The 22476-nt window shown below is 44.9% G+C and overlaps 1 protein-coding gene across 6 annotated transcripts; it reads left to right on the top strand.

The window, feature by feature from the left end:
- Nucleotides 1-8452: 8452 nt before the first annotated feature.
- Nucleotides 8453-22397, top strand: LOC117889850. 6 transcript variants are annotated; one of them, XM_034794349.1, is made up of 9 exons: nt 8453-8880; nt 12584-13252; nt 14030-14215; nt 14684-15531; nt 15562-15786; nt 15945-16089; nt 17243-17494; nt 21884-22008; nt 22076-22397. In XM_034794349.1, the coding sequence occupies exons 2-9, from the start codon at nt 12610-12612 to the stop codon at nt 22187-22189; spliced, it is 2538 nt and encodes an 845-aa protein (XP_034650240.1). In that variant the 5' UTR covers nt 8453-8880; nt 12584-12609; the 3' UTR covers nt 22190-22397. The 6 variants fall into 6 exon arrangements, with proteins under 6 accessions (XP_034650240.1, XP_034650239.1, XP_034650238.1 ...); XM_034794348.1 differs by having other exon boundaries at nt 14684-15786; nt 15960-16089; XM_034794347.1 differs by having other exon boundaries at nt 14684-15786; nt 15957-16089.
- The last annotated feature ends 79 nt before the right edge of the window (nt 22398-22476 follow it).

Below are 22476 nucleotides of genomic sequence, written 5' to 3'. Positions count from 1 at the left end.
CACGAGGCGCAAATTGAATTGTTGCAGCGAGTTTGAGCTTATGGGATGGGATGCAGTTGCCCCTGAGTCAATAATTATCTGTCGTCACACTTGGCGGATGTTAAAGGCTCTGCCACAGCACTCCAGCTAGTCCCGATTGCATTGTAAGCTGCTCTGTTTTATCAGTTTTACTTACAAGTACGATGCGATGGAGTCATGCATTACTCGCATACATACTTAGATACATATGTACATACAGATGTATATGTACATATGTACATATATCAATACGTAAGTAGAAGCTGAGCGGACGTGAGACTGAGGTGCACCTGTGACACTGGTTCGAAGTAGCGCCTCCTTATTTGGGCTCGGCACCCCAGGCAGCTTCAAATATTAAGAGGAAGTATACGATTGTAGAACAATGCAGGTGTACTCGCTTCTGACGTCACATATGTACATATGTACATGGGAACAGAGCTTACGTTTGCCGGATCACGGATCGTTTAGTTCAGGGCTCGGCACCTATACAATTAACGAGCCGTTTTTGCGTTTGTGTGTGAAGACGCACGCAAAACGGAACATTGGTATTGGTACGAATCACTGTAATACGCTTGTACGTGAGGGCAGCGCAGCAGCAGCGCCTTGTCCCGCACCCATGGGATAGGGCCGTGCCGAGCCCTGGTTTAGTTGAACACTCGAAAGGCGGACAAAAACCCCTAAACATCGAGGATTTGATGTGATATTTGCAGTGCGTTCTGCGAAGAGAAGGTCTTTCGAAAGGACAATAAAACTAAATGACCACCAAACCAATCAACCCTTTTAAATTAAGGGTCAGCGCCAGCGCCAGCGTTGTGTTGGGCTCATAAAAAATGGGTGTCTGTTATTGATCTAGTGACCTAGTGGTAACCGAGCGTGAAAAATAGCCGGCTCTGGCACGCTACAAAGACAGACGACGCCGCCCACATAATTATTCCTTTCATGCGAAAATATCAGCCATAAAGCATACACTGAAGCACTTGCACAGCATGCAAATAAATGCAAGTATCAACAGAACGTAACTCCGCCCAAACCTGTCAAAGCGAAAAGTGTGACAAACATCGAGTGTAATACTTTGCACCATATACATAAATATTTACATACATGTACAAGTGCATATGTACATACATATGTACTTGGTCTCATACTGTTGATTGGAAACGATTTCTTCTGTGCCTTACACACATTCACTTTCGACCAAAAATATACAAATATTACGAAGTAATGTTTAAGTTTTTCTCGACTGTTTTTTGATGCAAAACTTGAAGTTATTCCTCATAGGCGTTCACCAGAACTTAAAACCTCCCCTTACACACGGACGCTGTGGCACCATAGGCAGAACAACATCAACGCCAATACAAAGTCACGGGGAAAATCCTCCGCATGTTCGGGCCAAATTGACTTCCCACAGGAGGGCCTTACAGCCAGGAGAACCTACTTCAGCTGATTCATGATAGATGTCAGTCCTGCATTATTAATCTCTTTCTTGTAGTCATTTTGTAGTGTATGGTACATTTTTGCGAATATCACTACAAATTCAGAGTTCAGAAAATGTTGAGGTTCCGGTTATTGATACGTTTATCCGATTGATACGAATTCGTAATATAAACCACCATCGCACGGATAAAACCTATTAACAGAATAACAATTAAATATAAAAAGTGTTAGCCAAGGCTAAGCCAATTTTCTCGATTATTTCTTTGTGGAAAAATTTTTCTTCAGATTCATCTACATATGTATGTATGTATGTACATCAGGGCTCGGCACGGCCCTATCCCATGGGTGCGGGACAAGGCGCTGCTGCTGCGCTGCTGCTGCGCTGCCCTCACGTACAAGCGTATTACAGTGATTCGTACCAATACCAATGTTCCGTTTTGCGTGTGTCTTCACACACAAACGCAAAAGCGGCTCGTTAATTGTATGGGTGCCGAGCCCTGATGTACATACATATGTAGGTATGTACAGACATATGTAGGTATGTACAGACATATGTACATATGTACATAGATGGAGTAGATTTTGAAGCTCTTACCAAGAGAACAAAAGAAACATGAAGAACAAGAAACAAACAGGAAGAGACCGGCTTGCAGCCGGGAGAAATCTGAGCAGCTTATCCCCGATTCGGTCATTCGCGAAATTGTAAAAGAAAACATAAGATACCTTTTTATTAATATTACAAATATACAACTAAAATTACATTAAATTAATTCCTTTAATACCTTCTCCTACCCACCCTCACCAAGGTGTTATAGTGTGATACTTTACTTTGCGCGGATTCAAATTTTTAATTTAACGAACGTTAATGTTAGTTCCCACCCCATCCGAAAACTCGGCGCCAAGAAAATACTTTTCTACGTTTCATGGCAAAGATCTTTTGTCAGAAAGTTTTCAGCCCAGTCCCAGTATTATTTCATAGATTTCAACAGATGGCGCTTATTTGGTTGTTTTATTAATTGGCAATGCTTTGTGGACCCTTTTGAAATGTTTTGTTGGTTAAATACCAACATTTGGTATTTGTTGCGCTATACCAGCTATTTTTAAATTAAAATATAAAACGTTTAGCCCAAAAGAATGCAGTAAACTTTTCCTGGCTAGCGGGAAATTCACAATTTATAGTGTGGCTACATATGTACATACAGTTGCGGCGAAAATAATAGCACCGCGTGGTACAACAGTCTTTGCTGCTTAAAAAAATGGGTTCTATACAGCATTTTTTGCACTTTGAAGTAATATAAAGTAGGTTGAGATATCTCCTATCTGAGAGAAGTGTCCTACTCCTACAACTTGGGCGGCTCTCAATAATTTAGGCATTTTTTCGAAAAAGAAGCGAAATTGAACGGCAACAAAAATTGCACCAAAATTTGTATTTTATATAAACTTTTACTTTTCCGAGCTTTTTGATATATTATGTTTATAATTGATATAATACAAAATATTAGTTGTTTGGTTCGTCGAAAGCACTTAAGGGAAGAAAAAAGCCAAAGGATCAAAACTTTAACTCCAAAAGAAGAAAGCTATCCTTAAGTGAGGAAAATAGTAGGTTCCTCATCTAAATTGATTCGTATTGCTTTAAAACATGTATCCAACAAGAAACTCGTGAAAGAATTGGCGCAATATCCATATTTCGGTTGAAAATGCTGGTTTCTGAGTGCAAGAGGGTCCTTTTAAGCCGGCCACAGAGCTTAAAAAGGATCTTAAAAAATTCCCAAAGATAAGCAAAGCTAGATCTTATGTAAAACGAATACTAAATGAAAAAAACAAGCCTTTGACACATATTTATATCTAAAAATCATGCTGAGACAAGAATCATGGTATGCGAATGCCTTTCGTATTATGGAGGCGGTAAAGGACCCGTGCTGGAATCGATGATGAATCAACGTGGCTTTGTTATCATATAATAAAACAATAATGCTGCCCTATATGTAATAGAAAATGCCGTTGAGTTGTGTCTTTTCATCAGGGAAATTACCCAAAACAGACTAGATAGAGAGCTCTAAAGGGTTTTAAAACAGTGACTTTTATGCAATGTTTTCTCTTGCTCAGTCCCCAGATATGAACCATAGGGAAAATCTTTTGGGAACAGTTAAAGAATATGTTTCTAATACAAAATCGAAGAAAAAGTTTGACATTTGGGGGTCCTGCCAGATTTGTGGAGATGAATCCCCCAGGAAAGACGCGAAAGTAAGGTTACATTTTATGACAGGACTCTGAGCCTTTTTTTTTTTGCTGCCAAAAGCTCTAAAACAAATTATTAACCTTTGCATACAATTAAAGTAAACTATAGGAAAGAAAAATTGAGGAAATTTCTGATAAATGTGAAGTTTTTTGAGCTTTTATGAAATTTGTGCTATTTTTGTTGCCGCCCAAATACTGGAATAATTTATTTACCTTCCAAATATTTCCAACTAAAGCCATCAAAGCATACCATTTCTCTCGGATAAGTTGAATTAAGCCTCAAAGTTGATATAATAGTTCTAAAAACCTTCATTAGAACCATTCTTTTAACAAAATAGCTATTTTAAACGCCGCAGCTGTATGTATGTAGTTTGGCGAGAACAAAGATCACAAAGCGGTAAACAAACAGGGGAAAATTACACCACTCGAAAAAATCGAATCGAACATTTGTTCCGGTACGAGCCAAACTTACTTTCTCTGATAGACTGAGGGCTTTAAATTTTTAAAGAGTTATGGTTTTTATACTCGGTACTCGATGAGTAAATAGGGTACATTGTATTTTTGCGGAAAAAATTATACACACTGTAAGCTAAAACAACAAAGGGCTCACTTCATAGATGCATTCCTGAGCTTTATAGAATGGCTAAGTTTATTACCACCAGATGTAGCATACTTAAGTTATATGAAAAGAAAAGTTATATACCTCTAAAAAACAAATGCAAAAATACCAGACCTTGAATATTCTTTAAAAAAAAGTTCTGCCATAGCAAAAATGAGAAGGGACGTGTGAGACTCTGCTTTATTTATAGCTAAGGCTATAATAATGACCCAATTTGAAATACGGCTTATTGTATTTGTGGGGATAAGTGGCTTTATGTAACGCACAGAAGGAAACATTTTAGACCCCAAAAAGTATATATACTCTTGATCAGAACCAATAGCCGTGTCTATATCTGTATGTCTGTCTGTATGTCCGTCTTGTTTGAAGCCTCGTTCTCAGAGACTATAAGAGCCAGAGTCACCAAAGTTTGTGTGAAGAGTCACGTTATAATACACTGAATAAAGTTTGTTTCCAAAGCTAGTAGTAGGGAATGACCATATCTATCAGATCGCCGAATCGGGATTAGATACGACAGAATTATTATTATTATTATCATTATTATAGACAGAATGAAGAAATTAATTTTCAGTGGCTTCCACCATCCCGTCCAGCAGCTTATATTTGTTTTTTTCACATTCTCACTCTGCTTCTGCAGTGTGCGGCCTCTGCCTCTCGCGTTCCTCTGCCTCTGCCTCTGCCGGGACTCTGCAGTGTGTGGCTCTAGGGGAGGGGGGCGAGCGAAAGGAGCGTGTTGGCGTGAGAAGTGTTGTAGATGTAGATGACAGATGACAGATGAAGAAAAAATGTAAAATTTGACAAAAAACCGCTAAGGTACAGATGTAGTACTGAGAACCGGGTATAAAAGTTTTGACGCGTAAGAAGCGTCTCACACGTCCCTTCTCGATAAATCTTGGTTGGCGGTCGGAAATTTACTCTTTGAGTACCGGGTATAAAAATGCCTTATTTGGGGGCCTCTATAAATTCTATTTTTTTTTAAGTGGTATTTAAGTTTTAAGGTATAACGCAAGAGATAGATAACAGTAAAAGTAAAATAGTCAACCTGAAAAAAATACCGCAAAAGTTAACTATTGCTTAATTGAATAGTGTTTCACATCAAATTGAATAAGAATCTAGTCCCATTGTAGCTCAGATATCTTTAAGTAAAAATTGCATGGAAATGTGTTTACATTTTTTTACATTTGTCATTTTTTGAGAGAAAGGCCCATAAATGCATAAACAAACCAAAGTTCACGGACTCGTCCATTAAGTACATTTTTACTGGAGCTACTGCGTCCAACCACACCCAAACCACAACATTTATAAGCCTGTGTCCTGTGCGAGTGTAGAGGGGGATTGAAGATAAACACTCAAGCATTACTGGAGGACAGCTAAAGAGGAGAGGATTATGAGGCGCTGTCTAGCCAATCGGAATGGCTTTTACTTTGATGTAAAGTGCCGACAGCCAACAAGGCCTAAGCGAACTGGCATACGAGCAGAAATCACTCTTAGTCTAGACGGGCCAGCAGTCAGACAGATTAGCACAAAGCAATTTCTTTTTGTCATCAAATATCCTTGAGGCACCGCAAATTACCGTCACCTGAGCTTGAGCCGGCCCCAATACAGCTGCACTGTCCCTCGTTTCCCACCCTCAACTGCCACTTGCCGGAACTAATTATCGTGCGAAGCGTAAGCTGGCACACTCATCAATGCAATGAACAACAGTTTTAATTAATTGATAATCAAACGACATTCAAAATCAAACATACCATTCTTCCTGCACATCTTCCTGCACAGAAATGTCGCCGAACTGGCAGGAACTTCTTCGCATTGATTTTCATCCATTCCATGCAAATTTGAGAGAATTTCGAATTGAATGCAACATGTACATATGTACACATATACATTATGTGAATGTGATTCCATTAATTTACATACATGCCCGAGCAAGGTCCGCTGTCTGGCTACCATCAACAGCTGGCTTAATACACATCGGCACGCCATTTCCTAATAAAAAGCTCCACGCGGTAATGACATCCAAGTCACTCAATGTCTTTATACTCACTCCAAAGACTTGAGGTGCATCTTGGCAGCTACCTGCAGTTTGTTACTGTAAGTATCTGGCAAATAGATCTAAATTATGAAGCTGTTTGCACCATAAAGAAATCGTTTTTCGCGCTGCAAGCCGCTTTTCTCCTCCAAACAATAGACAGTTAAGGCCAGAGATGACGATACTTTTTCTATACAGTCGCTGCTTGATTTCACGAAATATAATGAGCGCCGACATCCAGTGTTTTCTTGGACATAATATATGTACATACAAATGTACATAAGAACACATGTAAAACTTATAGAAGTACATACATACATATGTAAGTATGCAAGTCACCTTTTGAACCTTTAAACCTTGTAGTGGAGGTTTCTTCTGGAGGGATTTTCATCGCAACAATTTCCAATATTTGTGTGTTCGGTCCCCATGTGCCAATTGTCCTAGCTCTGAGAGCCACAGACATTACTGAAACCTTCTCGTTCCGTACAGTCTATGGACGCAGATTATGGTCCAGAGGGCCCTCGCACTGATCACACTGCAAGTCTCTGTTCATTAGGGTCAATAGGGTATATTGTATTTGTGGTAGGAGCAATGTGAGTAACGAACGATCGTCCGAATCTTAATTCGAGGATCTGATAGATATGGCCAATCCCTACGGAATTGTTTTCTCTTATCTTTAAAACTGTGGATATAAGAGATTTTGGAAAAACCTAGAAAAAAACTTTATTCAGTGTGTTATGGTGACTCTTATAGTCAATCAAGACGAGCAGATAGACAGACATAGACTCGGCTATTGATGCTGATCAACAATATAAGTATACATATATATGTACATATATGTACATACATACATACGTATGTATACGAGAATGAACATATTTACACTTTTGTTTACCTTTATGACCATGAAATTGCAAAGATTTTTAGCGGCTCAAGTGGTTCTATTCAAATATTTAAATGTTTTTCATTGCACTTTTCAGTATATTTAAGGTATATTTTGAAAGTTTATTTTTATATTTATTTTGGTATATTTCTGGAGTAGGTGTGTGCTCATATTTGAAGCCCAAAAATGAGTCGGAGAGCGGAAGGCTCTTTCTGCTCTCTTCGCCGCATGTGACCGCAAGGTAGGTAAAGAAAGGTAAGAACAGTAGGTGAAAAAAGTACGAATTTTCAACTTTTTCACGTGTTGAGGTATAACCCATTTTTACGCGTTTTCAACCAACGAAATTTTTCAAAAATTTCCCTATTTTTTCGAAGAAAAGGTTTGAAATATTATTCATCATTTTAAGCTTGTATGAGATCCAGCAAAATAATTTTTAGTACAAAACTTGAATTTGAACACTAACTATAAAATAAATATATTAATATTTGACTATAGACAATATAGGTACATTTGTTATATGTATGTTTACAGAATTTATTAATTTTCAATTAAGAATTAACTGATAATTATGGAATATGGAAGAGTAATAAATATAAATTAAACTGATAACTGATATTAACTGATAAACAGGAGAGGAAGGAAAGATTAAATTTACAAATTTGCTAAAATAATTTGCTTTGTTAAGGGAGTTTTGAAAGCTCTTCTCCTTTGCGGAGGGAGTTTGAACAACTAGTGAGAACAACTAACGGGCCACATCGGATCTGCCTGTTCGTTCAGTTCGACGAGAACCGGCGAACGGAACGAAACACGCAAATCGTGAGAGAAGAAAAGCAAAGCGCCAGAAACTGTCGTCGCGTCGTCGCTGGTTTGGCCCGGAAAAAACATCGTTTGTATGAAATCCATCAAAATAATTTTTGGTACAAATTTGAATTTGAAGCGAACACAACAACAGCAGTAGTTTCCCAACAACAATCTCGAAAGTTGTTGCAAAAAATAAATAAAATAAACACCGCAAAATTAAAGAAATAAATTAATATTATAAGTCTCTGGATTGGCAACAAGTCGGGGATAATTTGAAATAATTAAATTTTGTAACGTCATTCGTCGTTTGCGCGCAAGGAAAACTCGTCGCGGAAAAGCCAGCGCCCAAGTTCAAGTTAGCTTCAAGTTTTCGCGCGTCCACGAACAATTTTAAAATCGTTTTTAACGGCCGCGGAAAAGGGCACAACAGAAACAGTGTCGGGGCGCGGAGTGTGTGTTGTGCTGTGTTCCAAATCTGAAAAGTTCTTCGCGGAGAAAGAAAGGCGAACGAAAACTTTCAAGAATCGGTGGCTTCGGAAAGCTTAGCGAAAAGAGCGATCAACTAGCGGAAGCAAACACCAATCGTTGTCAAGCTTGCAGATTTCCAATTTCCATCACCCATTTTAATGAGACTTGTGTTGTGGCTACGGAATATAAGTGCGTTTCGCTCGGTTCGGTTATCATTTTTTTAAGTTGCATTTGATACGAGTGCTAAAGCCAGGCGGCAAATGAGCCGATAAAACAAGATGTAAGGGGTAAAGGGCGGATCCCACTACTAGACAGAACCCATCGGCAATTCTCACGGCTCCGCAGCCGCCACAGTGCGGGGCTAATCATCTCTAAATAAACGCTTAAAAGGTGAGATAAGAGATGTACGTATGTATGTACATACATATGTGTGTATGGATGTAGTATGTACATACATGTGGGAAGTCAAGTTCGCTCTCGGGGCATGCAATTTTCAGTGTTGACACCAATGCGTGGGCGGAGTAGGTCGCCATTTTTATTCCCACTTATTGCTACCATTCCCATTCCATTGAAAAAAATCTGTTCTACGATAATTGCACATCTCAGACAATAACAAAATTCTTGCATAGTTGTCAACAAAGCGCGCGATCGACAGACTCAATAATAGCTCGGATTTCATGTGAGCCGATGTTTATTTTTATTTGCGCGGCGAGACGGTCCTACGGTATCATGCCTCTGCCTCTGCCTCTGCCTGTGCCTGTGCCTGAGCTGTGCGGTTTGCTGTATCTGCAATCCCCCCTTCTCTATCCCTCTCTGCTGGCCTCCCAGAAAGGCAGAATTAGAAGGCGAAAACAGAAATAATGGGAGGAAAAACCAATGGCATCACAGAAAAGCGAACATCGATGTCACGCTCTCTTCCAGCTCTGCAATCCTGCAGATTTCCTGCTTGCTTCCTTAGAAGTACCTTAGATAGAACAGACCAACAAATATATGAGCAGAACCTTCCGAGCGGCGCGCTTTCGGCCAACGTTGCGTATGCGAAATGTTCAATGAGCCCACAAAGGCGGGACGGACGTGATGATCGAGCTCTCGAAGAAAAAGAATTTCGTAGATAGATACTTACGCTTCACAGCGCTCTCAACAGAGCACTGTCTCTCCGTTCCGGGTACGTGATTAGGTGCGTTGTCGATGGCTAAGGCCATGGTATGGGTAAGGTATGGTATGGGGTGGATTCTGCGGCGGTCCGTCAATTCAATTTTGGTTTTTGTTTGGTTTGCTTGTGCGCCTATCCTACCCTATGTATATTTATTGAAAATTTACTGCTTGCATAACAAACGACCAGCTTCTGGCTCTGCTTTGCTGCCGCTGCCGTTGGTGTTCTTGTTGTCATATGCAAATGACGGAGTGAGGGGCAGACGCTGAGCGGACGCGTGAGGCGTGGGGGCGCTGGCCAGAAGTCATTAATCTCGCGCCTAAACTGCTGACTTTGTCGAAAGTAATTTCCTGTTGTTCCTGGGTCCGCCCCGGCAGATGACAAACAGCTTAGAGGCTCCCCGTCCAGAGGGTCTGGAACGGTATCGGTTTGTCGGGCTGTTTGTTATTTATGAAACCAAATATGTTGACCCTTTTCTGGTTTGACTTTGGTTTAAGAATGTGACACTCATCGTTCCGCGGAACCGCTAAAAATAGCTGGAGCTTGATCTAGAGCGTCGGTCTGCCCGCAGTTTCCAGGTTCCAGTCGCCAGTCGCCAGTTCCCAGCTTTTGCGCAATCGGCCTGGCTGGCAGAAGCATGAATGGGCAGAGGAGTGGGGCCCAAAGGCTTAACGGGGAACTTTCGGAATGTGTTCAACTTCCTCGTTGTGTCTTTTGGGCATTCTGTGCTCTGATCCTATCTGGAGATCAGTTTTCTGACTACAAGAATAGCACGTGCTTTAGTGCATGCATGCACTACTCCCACTCCCACTCCGACTCCGACTTCAACTTCGACTCGGACTGGGAGTTGATTTGCATGCTGATCTAATACGAGTATGCAAAATGCAAGGGTAACTGAAGGCGCTACGTTTTCTATACTGGAATACTTTTCAAGGGAGGTTCTGGAACCGCAGTGAAACTCAGCACCACGCTCGATGCTTTTTTTAAGCAGCTCTGGACCTAAGGTTGAAATTATGCACTTGTTTCTGTGTTGCTCAAGTGCATCAGCAGCACCGATCGGCGCTGAAAACGATGCAACTCAATACAAACAGAAATGAGCAAAAAAAGATCCAGAATAAATGCCCAAAAACATAAAAACAGGTCTTTTGAAGCGGCGGCCAACGGTCAAACTGCATCTCGAGAAGGCATTTGCTGGATCCAGGCACACCAAAACCCAAACCCCAAACTGTCTGTGCTTCTGTGTACGTATGGGTGTGTGTGTGTGTGTGTATTTTGTATGTGGTGTATGTTTATGTGTGGGATTGCGGTTGTGTGTGTGTGATATTGTGTTTGGCAATGCAGTTGCCGCTGCCGTGAATGCATTTTGTGCCTTGCCCGCCTCGCTGCTCGCTGCGGCGCTCCCTGCATTTTTGCTGCTATGCCTCTGACGTTGCCTTTCTGTTCCTCAGTGTTGGCTCCATGGACCGGCCCATAAGAAATGCCCGCGAGCTTTGAGGAACTCGTGGCATCTCCGCGTACAGTAAAGTGCAAGCAAAAGCTCTGCTGGGCACGGCCAGAACAGAAGAAGATCCCAAATCCCAGAGATCCAACTCAAAGTTGGACACCTGAGGATGGTCTCTTTTGATGCACGTGCCCGATGCATCGGTACTAGTTGTAAAAAACTAACATATTGGCGATAGCTTCCGTATATTGTATATTTATGTGTATATATGTATGTATGCACATTCATACTAGTGCAAGCCCATTGACTGCACAAGGTCTAAAAATAGCCACCGGCAGGCGTTTTTCCGCTCCAATGCAGGAATGCAGCTTCCAGCTCCAGCACTTGCTCCAATGTACATGTGTGTATGTGCATATGTATGTATGTAAATTTGTAGCTGTGTGCATGCTCCTGCCTCAGCGTGTGCGTGTGCGTGTGCTTGTGCATGTGCTTGTGCGTGTATGGAGAGTGTGGTGAAGCGACTGGGGCTGGGGACACAGACGGAGAGGCCAAACTGCAGTTGGAGCGTCCTACAGAATGTCACAGCGCATGCTAACGCCATAACTTTCGGCCCGGGCGACGGACACTTGCTTGGACAGGAACCATGACGCAGTGGGTCATTAAATGTTCACTTGGAAAGGTGCAGGCACCACTCGCATGCTCTTGGGGCCGGCTGCAGCCGAACTTTCGATAATGGCGGCCGAGCTCTGCTGGGGTGCGGGGTAGGGGGAGCCGCTTGAAGTGGCTAATCTAATAGGGCTCTGTGCCGCCGCTGTCTTCGTGAAGACGAGGAGAAGGCAGTTGTTGTCCTCGCCTCAAGGACGTTCGCGAGTTGGCCAAATTAGGATACTTGACAAAAACCACACTCCAGTCACGTTTCATTGGGCTCTCTGTGCAGAAATTGTTGCATGTCTGCTCCAGCCTGCCCCATCCCTGCACATGTTGTCTCGAGCACGTCCTTAGTGTCATGACGATGGCTCTGGCACCGCAACCGCAATGGCAGCCGAAGTAAAGCAAATGCCAAACTAGCGGCCCAAGCAAACAAACAAACAAACAGGTAGACGGACAGACAGATGGACGGACAGTCAGACATAGAGGTGGGGGCAGAGACGAAGGTGGACACGGCACGGCTGCATAATATGCGGCAAGGCATCAACGGCACGACAACTGCAAGCGACGACAGCAACAGGTTCTTTATTTTTAGTAGTCGCATTTTGAAAACCGCCTGCTCAATGTCAACTCAACGTTTGAGACTTAATTGTTGGCTCTTTCTGTCGTTTTGTTGTTTTCGTACAAGAGATTCTGTGTGTGCCCGAGGCGAGCTGTTCGGCCAAGTGGCTGCTCTCGCACTCCCTGCATTACGAGTGCCACTCCTGCCCAGAAATTTGTGCATTTCATAATCAAACTGAATTCATGCTCTCATCTCATCCCTTTTTTGCTCGTGCGTCTTTTATCCGCAGCTTTGGCCGTTCTCTGTTGCCTGGTCATGCCTCTTGGCCATCCTACGAACAGCCAGAACAATTTGACATTTTTAAAATCAAATTACAAATTCAAACGCAGAGACATGCCGACGATCTGCGCACTTCCTGTGGCCAGCGCAACAGCGGAAGCGCGTACACCGCGTACACTGCCACAATTGGCAACAATGTCAAAGACGTCAGCAGCTTCAGCTTCAGCATCAGCATCAGAATCAGAATCAGCCGCAGCAACGGCAGTGGCAGTGGCAGTGGCATCGGCATCGGCATCGGCGACAACTACTAGCCACAAAAGTAGAACAATTCTAAGTTTATTTATAGTAATCGCATGGAACTCTCTGCAAGAGGCGGCCACTGGCGGGAATGACGATGGCTGTGGCAGGGCTGCTGCCGGCCATGGGCGTGACGTCAATGCTGTCCGAGTGAGACACATACGCACGCCCGGTACTCGCGATCCCATTGACGAGGTGTCAAAGGCACGAGAAAACCATAAGCAACAGCAACAAGGTATACAGGAACAGCCAACTAGGTCCAGTCTACGTCTAAATCTGCATCGGAAAAGGAGCTACCTGATCCTGAGAGCCACATCTCGGGCGTTGTCGATGGCTCTGTTTGCCGCTGGATTGATGCTACTGAATATGCGCCTGGCGGCGGGTAAGTGTCATACAAAGGTCGCAGATACTCCTCCTTCTGGCCCACACCCTTGCTTGAGGAGAGATTGACCCAAAGTCAAAGGGCCACATCTGCATGTACTCGTATATTATATGTACATACATATTTCGATATTTCTCCGAGTCCGTTCATGCCATCTCCATCTCAGTCTCCAAATGTATCTCCATCTACTCTCCTCCATTCGTGCCTGCAGCTGTGAGAGGCTGTCTTGCCTGTTGCCGCGTCGCAATCGAGCGACAAATGTGACACATTTTATTCAAATATGACGCAATTTCTCACGGAAGGGAAGAGCTTCGGGCGTTGTTTGTTTATCGCGACGGACGACGAACGACGAACGACGGACGGTATCGCATTTACTACTGCCATGCGGGATCGATCAAAAACAAAAAAAACAAAACAGATCGAAAAAAGCAGAGGCAAGCCCGCGAATTTCTCCGCCAGCATTCTGCGATATTTGGGATCGATCGTTCGAACGGCACGACTTCTGCCTCAAATTAATTAGCGGCATGGCATGAACATTCCCCACTGATTTCATTTAGTAAACACGCCATTATTTATGACGACTATTTCCATGGAGCCTAAATCTGAAAGGGAAGGGTCATTTCAATAGAATTTCCCATAGCAAATGTACATACATATGTATGTACATACATATGTACATATATACATACATATTGTCAAAGCTGCAGGGAGGATCGACTGCTCCGCTCTGGCTTTAATGAGGCTCTGCCCAAATTTTGCTCTCCTCTCTCTCTGCAGCTGGCACCTGCTGGCAGACCCACATGGGTACCGGCAAGTGCAGCCAAATCTTCTCCACGAACATCACCCAGTCGGAATGTTGTGGCGCCAGCCAGACCTTCTCCTACACCGATCGCGAGCTGAGCAGCGTGGAGTACTTCTTCGCGACAGCAATCGGAGGCGGCGTCGAGTGCGCACCGTGCATTGGTAAGTGTGTTAAGACCCTCCCTCGCCACCAGTAAAAGCCCCTCCACCATACAAATGTACATACATACATACATACACCGTATGTACATTTGAAGTTTAGACTAACATCGTAGACATTTTGGATGCTACTGATCCGCAGGAGATATTCTATTATGATAATAGCCAGGAAGTCGCGAGCGAAGAGTATGTAAAAGACAGATTTGGTTTCCTGTACTTGTGCTCTGGGGTAAAACACTTTACTCGATACGTAGATACCTACAGCTGGCATACATTTCATCCTGACATGACATTTATGTACATATATTGTACATTTGAGGTACATACCAAATATGTACATATGTATATGTAAACTCAGCTTGAAGTCTCCATCAAAGTGCTATCAGATATTTTATAGCTTTCAGATAGATGTTTAGTTATGTTTAACTACTGTTTCTGTATGTGATCTTTGTTGTGTTTTGCTCATTTTAGAGAACTGTAAGGGCTTCAAATGTGGACCAAACAAAAAGTGCGTCAAGCGCAAGGGACGGCCCAAGTGCGTGTGTGCACCCGAGTGTGGGGCAGCGCTGCGTCGAAGGCAGCACGAGAAGCTGTGGAAGAAGTCGCCCACAGTGACAGTGACACTGACAGTGCCTCCACGTGGCTCACGTAGTCTAAGTAGCGAAAGTATCAACAGCAACCCCATCGCTGACAACCAAAGAAAGCATCAACAGCGTCACGAACAAGAACAAGAAATGCAACAGATTCAATGGCGCCAGAGTCGCAAAAGGGCGCAGGGCGAGACGAAGCCCAGAAGACTTTTGGTTATAGGCAGCAGCAGCAGCAATAGGAATTCGCAAGAGCAGCCCACGACCAGGCGCAGCGGCGGCAGAGTGGAAATGACGGCCTATGAGAGGCGCAGACACAGAAATACCCAAGGCAAACACTTTACGAGATCAATGACGACAGGAGCCAACGACTCGTCCCAACCAGACAAGACGCCTGCGCAGGCGACGCTCTCTGCCCCTGTCTCTGCCCCTGCCCCTGTCTCTGTCTCGACTCCAGCTCCGGCTCAGTCTAGACACAATTTTGCAAATGCTAATGAACCCGCCAACGACAGTAATAGTAACAGGCAGTACCAGAAGCTAGACAATGCCACGTTCAGGCACCACCAAGCCAGCACAAGCACCAGCACAAGCACCAGCACCAGCACCAGACGTATGGAGAATGCACCAAATCATGACAATGGGCAGCGAGAGCCGCGAAGGCATCGGCCGAAGCACAGGTCAGGCAAGGATCGTGAACGGCACGAACAGCGCTTTGGAGCGGCCCCAGCAGAAGATTCAGAAGTGGAAGCAGAAGCTGAAGTTGATGCGAGCACCGCAGCAACATCTATGCTGACGGCGAATACCACAATGTCTGGAGCACAGACGCAGGCGCAGACGCGTCGTCTGTACTTGGGCGAACACGGAAGTGAAATGACTGCGTCATCAGTGGCTACTGCTGCTGCGGACAGCCACAGCATCGACCATGGCCACTTGGCTAATGCCGGTGACTTGGCTTTTCTGGGTGGAATTTATGAGCCTGTGCTGACGGTAAGTCCCAATCTAAGTTCCGCCATTCTACATATGTACATACATATGTATGTACGTACATACATACATATGTATGTATCTAGGCATTCCATTTGAATTTGGCGTTGCATACTCCTTCGGGCACTTTTTGGGCGTTTCTTTAACTTGGTTACTTTCAGAAGCAGCAGCAGCAGCAGCAGCAGCACAAGAATCCGGTTTGCGGCACCGACGGACGCACCTACAACACCGAGTGCCAGCTGCGCAAGCGCGCCTGTCGCACAAGCAACGCCCAACTGGAGGTCGCCTATCGGGGCCACTGCAAGAGTAAGTCCACCCATATCCACACACACAACACACTCAAACACACAGTACTGCGTCCAGTCGGGGCTGGGGAACGGTCTGGTCGCGCTCGCGTGCCACAATTAGATTAGATGACAAATTATTGCACATTTCAATTACGGCCAACAACTTGTCGCCAGTGGTGAAATCAACCGGCCACAGTCGGGGTCTGAGTCGAAGCTGGAGCAGGAGCAGGAGCTGGAGCTGGAGCCAGACGTTGGATGTTGTGGTCGCCTATCCGATCTGATCGGATCCCGATCCCCATCCCGATCCCCATCCCGAGCCCCTCCCTCAAGAGCTCCGACCGAAATGTTGTGTAATAATTTAATGATACAGGAAGCACTCTCAAACATGCTCAAATTATCAATAAAAACAGCGCAGCACACAAGAACGATGAGCCAAGAGTCCAAAGAACTTGTTGGATTAGCCGTGAGCACACGACATGGCTGCTACTGCCTGCCACTGATGTTGGTTCTGATGCTATGGCCGTGGCAGTTTCTGTTGCAAGACATAAACGGCAATACTCGAATCAGCAACAACACCAACAATGACAGCAATCTAACGTTGGCGCGTGCCGACATCCAATGGAATGTGCAATCGGCACCCGTTTGGCGTTGCATTCCCTGGCGGATGGGAGTTTATCTGCATCTATGTATGTACATACATATGTATGTACATGTACGGCACACTCGTAATTTTGCGCAGACAAATTAATGCAATATCTTGCAAGTGTCACAGTTGGCGCCAAGGCATTGGGGACTCGCATCAACGTGCCCGGCCCCATCGGATCGGCATGGCTTGTACCATGATAAATTTCGACAGTTTATTGCGCGCCTTCTAAGCACACACACAGCTACATGCATCTGTACATAAATACATGTATACACATGTACATGAACGCAACGAGGATCTGACTAATCATGGAAATTGGCCAATAGTTTATTAATAGTCCCAATCAGCGCCTAAGAGTATACGAAGACCAAGTTGCAACCTGCTACGTTGGCATACTTAAACTAATCATATTTTCATGAACTCTTGACGAGAGTAGACGTGTGTGAGTGTATGCGTGTGTGTGTGTGTAAACTTTATTTACCTACATACAAGTACCTTCATATGTTTGTTTTTCTATTTTTCACAGGCAGCTGTAGGGGAGTGCAGTGCTTGAATGGCCTCACTTGCGTGGAGGATCAGTACTTGACGCCGCACTGCATTCCCTGCAAAATCGAGTGTCCCTGGGAGGTGGAGGAGGAGGAGGATGGACACGCCCCAGATGCAAAGCAGGCGGTGTGCGGTGTCGACGGCAAGACATACAGGAGCGTTTGTGATATAAATCGAATGATTTGCAAAATTGGACGTTCCATCGCAGTGGCATACTCGGGACCCTGTCGTGGTATGTACGAGTATATTGGGTAGCACTAGCCAAGGAGGACGTCTGTCGTTTGGCTGGAAAAATCAATCAAATTAATTGGTATGGAGAGAGCCCTGCTGAAGTGCGCAAATTGTAGCCTGCAATTGCCATTGCAATTACAATTTCAGTGCATTGTTGCCGTTTTAGCTCTGAGGTTGTTGATGGTTTCTGGTTGCTGGTTTCTGGTTGCTGACGGTTGACGGTTGATGGTTGATGGTTGCTCTAGCGGGGCTGTGCAAATTTAACAGCAATCAACACAGAACCGCAATTTTGCATTTGATTGACTTGACTGAGGCTTAGTACTCGCAAAGGCTCGAATCGAGCCGAGCCGAGTCAAGTCGTTACCTGGTCTGCAGCCAGGCCATATCGGGTTGCCGCTGCTCAGCGTTTGGCTGAAATTGCTACATTGGCTTATACGGCTCCATGATTGCTAGCAATTCGATTAGGCCTTCGCACTGTCTGTCCGAGTGGTTGCTCCACTTTGACTGGCGCACATCCACATCCACAATTACAGCGAACAGCTTACAGCCGTTCATGCTTATTAGTTTTGTGGTTGCACTCCGATTGATCGACTCCGATTTCCAATTAATTACACTGGGAAATGCAGTAGGAGCCATCTCAACAATCGGTGGCACTGCAGGCGTGGTGGGCGTTTCATTGTCGCACCAAATCTGGACACGCGCACGGGACGGACCATGCAAACTAGTTTGCTGCCGGCTGCAGTGGCCTGTTAATTGCTGTGGTGCAAATTACTGCTCGCAATTAAGGTCGAATCAAAGACGGCCCTCAAACAGTGACAGCCGCCGCTCACACAACTCCCTTTGGCTGCCTCACATCGCTCTCTTATAAGTCATCAATGGCCAATCAGTCTGCACCCAGTACGATTATGAAGTTGGTCCGCATTGCATTATCCAAAGCTACCACCACCACCACTACCTCTACCACTACCATCACATCACTCTCCTGAAAGTCCGTTGAAGCCATCTCGTGCCGGCCCCTGTACAGTGCATACATCTAGCACGATCTTTCTGATCTCTGAACGGTAGCCGGACACTACAATAAGTTAAGATCATTAACTACTATTCACTTTTGCTTTTAGCCTTTCCCGTTCCCCTTACCTTCCTTCCCTTCCGTACCCTACCCTACCTTCCTGGACCTGCGCATGCGAGCGTGCATGCAGTTTCTTGATCTCGGCTAGACTGCTTTCTCCCCCTCTCTCTCTCTCTCTCTCTATCTCTCTCGTCTCCAGTCTCCAGTCTCACCCCTGCCCGACCATTGCCAATGCACCTCTCTATACTTCTGGGCTGTGCGATTGTATGCGGCGGACCTCTGGATCGTCTGGCGATAAGATTGCGCACCTGTGGTCCCTGAGCATTCTACCTTCATGGATAGTCAGTTTATGGGTCTCGTGTGTTGGCTTGTCTGCTGTCACATACTCCTAAATATATTCTGCGATCCAGCAATGCAGCCCCAGGTCCGGCCCAAACAAAATAATAAAGGGAAAGGAAAGGCATGGAACCAGAAACAGGGACAGGCACCAGCATAGACGACTCAGACCCGGGCCACTGAGAGTTCCCGCTGCCCCCAAGAAATATGACTGCACGCTCCAACCATTAAAACGCCATTTTCGCAATGACTTCGGTGACGTAGGTTCTGTGATTACAACTGCCAGACTCTGTCGTAGTCCCCATCCCATCCCATACCATCCACACACACTGCTGAGGAGTGGAGTCCGGTCATGTTTTGGCCTGTCCGGCCGTTCCAACTGTCCAGGTGTCCAGGTGTCCACGTCGTCGCGACGTCACTTATGTCTGGTTCTGCGTCTGGGCTCTTGCGCTTCCCCTGGGTCGGCTGTAGTTTACGATCGTATTAAAATCACCTTAAACAACACGCAATGCCCAAATAGCCAGAATTCCTGACCATACCACACAATGTTGCAATAAGTTCCGCCAACGGACATCGGGCAATAAGCGACGGAGGGGAGACAGCTCGGGACAGCCGCTGGCGTTGATTAAACCACGTCGACGTTGCAAATTATAGTTGCCCTGCATTGTGACGGCATTATCATCCATACCTCCAGCAGAATCTGAAGATGTGCGGACTATACACACATATGTATGTATGTATGTATGTGTGCTGAGGCCGTGGTCGTGCTCCCGACATATCCATCACAATCAACCAGTGTGGCCAGGGGGCGGCGCGGAGGGGAGAGCCGTACGATGCAAAAGGCCTAGAGCTAAATTGGCAGTTGAAATTAATAAACTTTAACTGTTACGAATTGGTAGACGGGCGACTTTCACGCACCGTCGCGCCCAACTCCCGCCCTCCCAGAGGTGCAGAACCAGACGAAGGTATGCTCTGCCTCGCTTCGCATCCCGTCTGCGTGCAGCCGATCCCCCATCCAGCCCCTTCTCCTGCTTCACCCGTTAAGCAATCGCGATCAACAATGCTTCAGGGGCATGCAACATTGTAGCCAAGTCGGGGATCATGATCATGTTGACGATAAATACATATATTGCCAGGCGTTTGCGGCTCCGTGCCGCTTGGCTGGCTAGCTGACTGGCTTGGGTCTTGGCTCTGGGCTCTTGGCGGCTTGACTTGTCTGGATCTGCAGTTCGGTTCGACTTGCTGCTACCCGTCTTGAGCATGCGCTCCAGTCACCGCCCCTCGTGCGGGTTAGGGCTGCTCTGGCAATACCAATGCCTGCGGTGTGAATAATGTGTCAGCCAAGAAAGTTGCAGTTTGCAACGTCCAGACTTTCGTCCCCTAAAATAGCACGGTTGGTATCTTCCTTCCCTCGTTGACATCGTAGGGTACTAAATCTCTAGTTCGCGCGATCACCACCACCCTATTGCACTTCACATACAAAATTGTTCCTCTGACTCGGAATGGACTTGGAGAAGGGACGTGTGAGACGCTTCGTACGCGTCACAACTTTTATATCTGGAGTAAAGAAGAATAAGAATAACTCAGTAGGACATCTGTACCTTCGTTGTTTTTTCCAATTTAAAATTTTTTCTTCATATGTATGTCAGTATGTGATCTACAACGCGCCCTTTTCCGTTAGAGCCACACACTGCACGAAGCAGAGTGTGGAATGAGAGAATGTGCAAAAAATAACGGGGTGGGGGTAGCCACTGCAAATTAATTTATTCATTCTGGCTATAATAATGATCCCAATTCGGTGATCTTATAGATATGGTTATTTCCTACCCAATTGCGTTTAGTTTTCTTGAATCTTCAAAATTGTGGCTGTGGGAGATTTTCGCCCTTTGAAGGGGTCGGTGATCATTTTTGAAATACACTTGTATCAGTGTGATATCACAGCAGTCTGGAGTCTCGGTGCCTCTAGCTCTTATAGTCTCTGAGAACTAGCCGACAAGCAGACGGACAGAGAGATATGGCTCAATCGACTCGGCTATTGATGCTGCTCAAGAATATATGTATATACTTTATGGGTTCGGCAAAGTTTCCTTCTGTGAGTCACAAGATCCACTTTTCCCCGAAAATACAATATACCCTATTTACTCTTCGATTACCAGGTATAAAAATATCACATTGGGTTGAAAAAACCGAAGATTTCCCACACAGCCAGTAAAATATGTCAATACACTGACTCTAAGAGGTTTCACAAGAGGTATTTTTCCTTTTAGCTTGAAAATTCATAATTAATGGTTTGCCAACTGTTCAGATTAAATTTTCTGTACTTCGGGGTGCACGTTACCGAAATTCCTATGGGCTGCAAGACCGCTGGTCTACGTCTTTGAAGGAAGTGGCTTGGAAGGAAAAATAGCGATGGTCAGCCATCCGTGCCGCTCCATGCTCCCAAATCAATCTCAGCGAGGGTGAGAAAGATATGTAATTTCTGACATTTTGTCTTTCTCGCTCTTCTCTTGCAGCTTTACGTTATTCGTAGCGTACGTTAGTCTACTCAAAATATTAAAACTGTTTTGCAAAAATGTTCATTCCAAGTTCTGGAATCCAACAACAGCCAACGCCACAGCACCACGTTAGAGCGGAAGGAGGTTTAGGGCAGGCATAAGACAATGCTGCGTAAGTTTTTTAATGGACATCAGATACCAAGAACTCGATTTAAGAGGTAGAATTATACAAATAAAAAAAACACATCGTTTGAATCATGACAAATTTGGTTTCCTGATGCCAGCAATTTTCCCGCATTTTTACGGAGGGCTTGTTGCATCTCGAGTATTCACGGCACCACCTGCCGTTGTTCGCAAGGCTAGCAGGATACGGGCAGGGGCCATTCACATTGGCCATAAACTGAAATTGCCAGACATAAAACAGGACAGAAACTTCACCGCGACCAACTAAATTAACTGAATACGTACAATCGTAAAATTTATTTTGCAGCGGACCACGCTGGCTGCGATGATATCGTATGTGGCCCGAATAATACTTGCTTGGTGGATCTGCAGACGCGCCTACCACGCTGCGTGTCCTGTCGGTACAATTGCCCGCGGAAACAGCAGCGACCGGTGAGTCTCCGTTTGTGTGGGACGACGTCACACATGTAACACAAATAACACCCATTTCCACTTCCAGGTGCACAAAATATGCGGATTCAACAACCACACGTACAGCTCGTGGTGCGAGATACATCAGCACTCCTGCACAACCGGGTTCTTCATAGGTGTCAAGGCCGTGGGGAGCTGTTAGAGCAGAGCCACAAAGGAAGCATTTCCATATTAATATCATAGTAAATGACATAGAAGGCGCTATGTGGGGAAGTATATAGTTGTAGCGCATTTCTACGCTGGGTCCTGTTCCACAGTTCCAGCATCCAAAGATTCTCGTTGAGCGTTTAGTGTTGTAAGCGGTGGATGGCCCAAGGTGGTTGACTTACTGTCCAAACTGCCCAAACTGTCCACTAAATAATACCGAAAACACTTTCATATGGCAAAGTATTATCCACCATACAACATTATTGCAACATATTGCAAGCC

The sequence above is a fragment of the Drosophila subobscura genome, chromosome E (assembly GCF_008121235.1).
Source record: "Drosophila subobscura isolate 14011-0131.10 chromosome E, UCBerk_Dsub_1.0, whole genome shotgun sequence".
Taxonomy (NCBI): Eukaryota; Metazoa; Arthropoda; class Insecta; order Diptera; family Drosophilidae; genus Drosophila; species Drosophila subobscura.
This window is presented reverse-complemented; position numbering and strand designations above follow the sequence as displayed.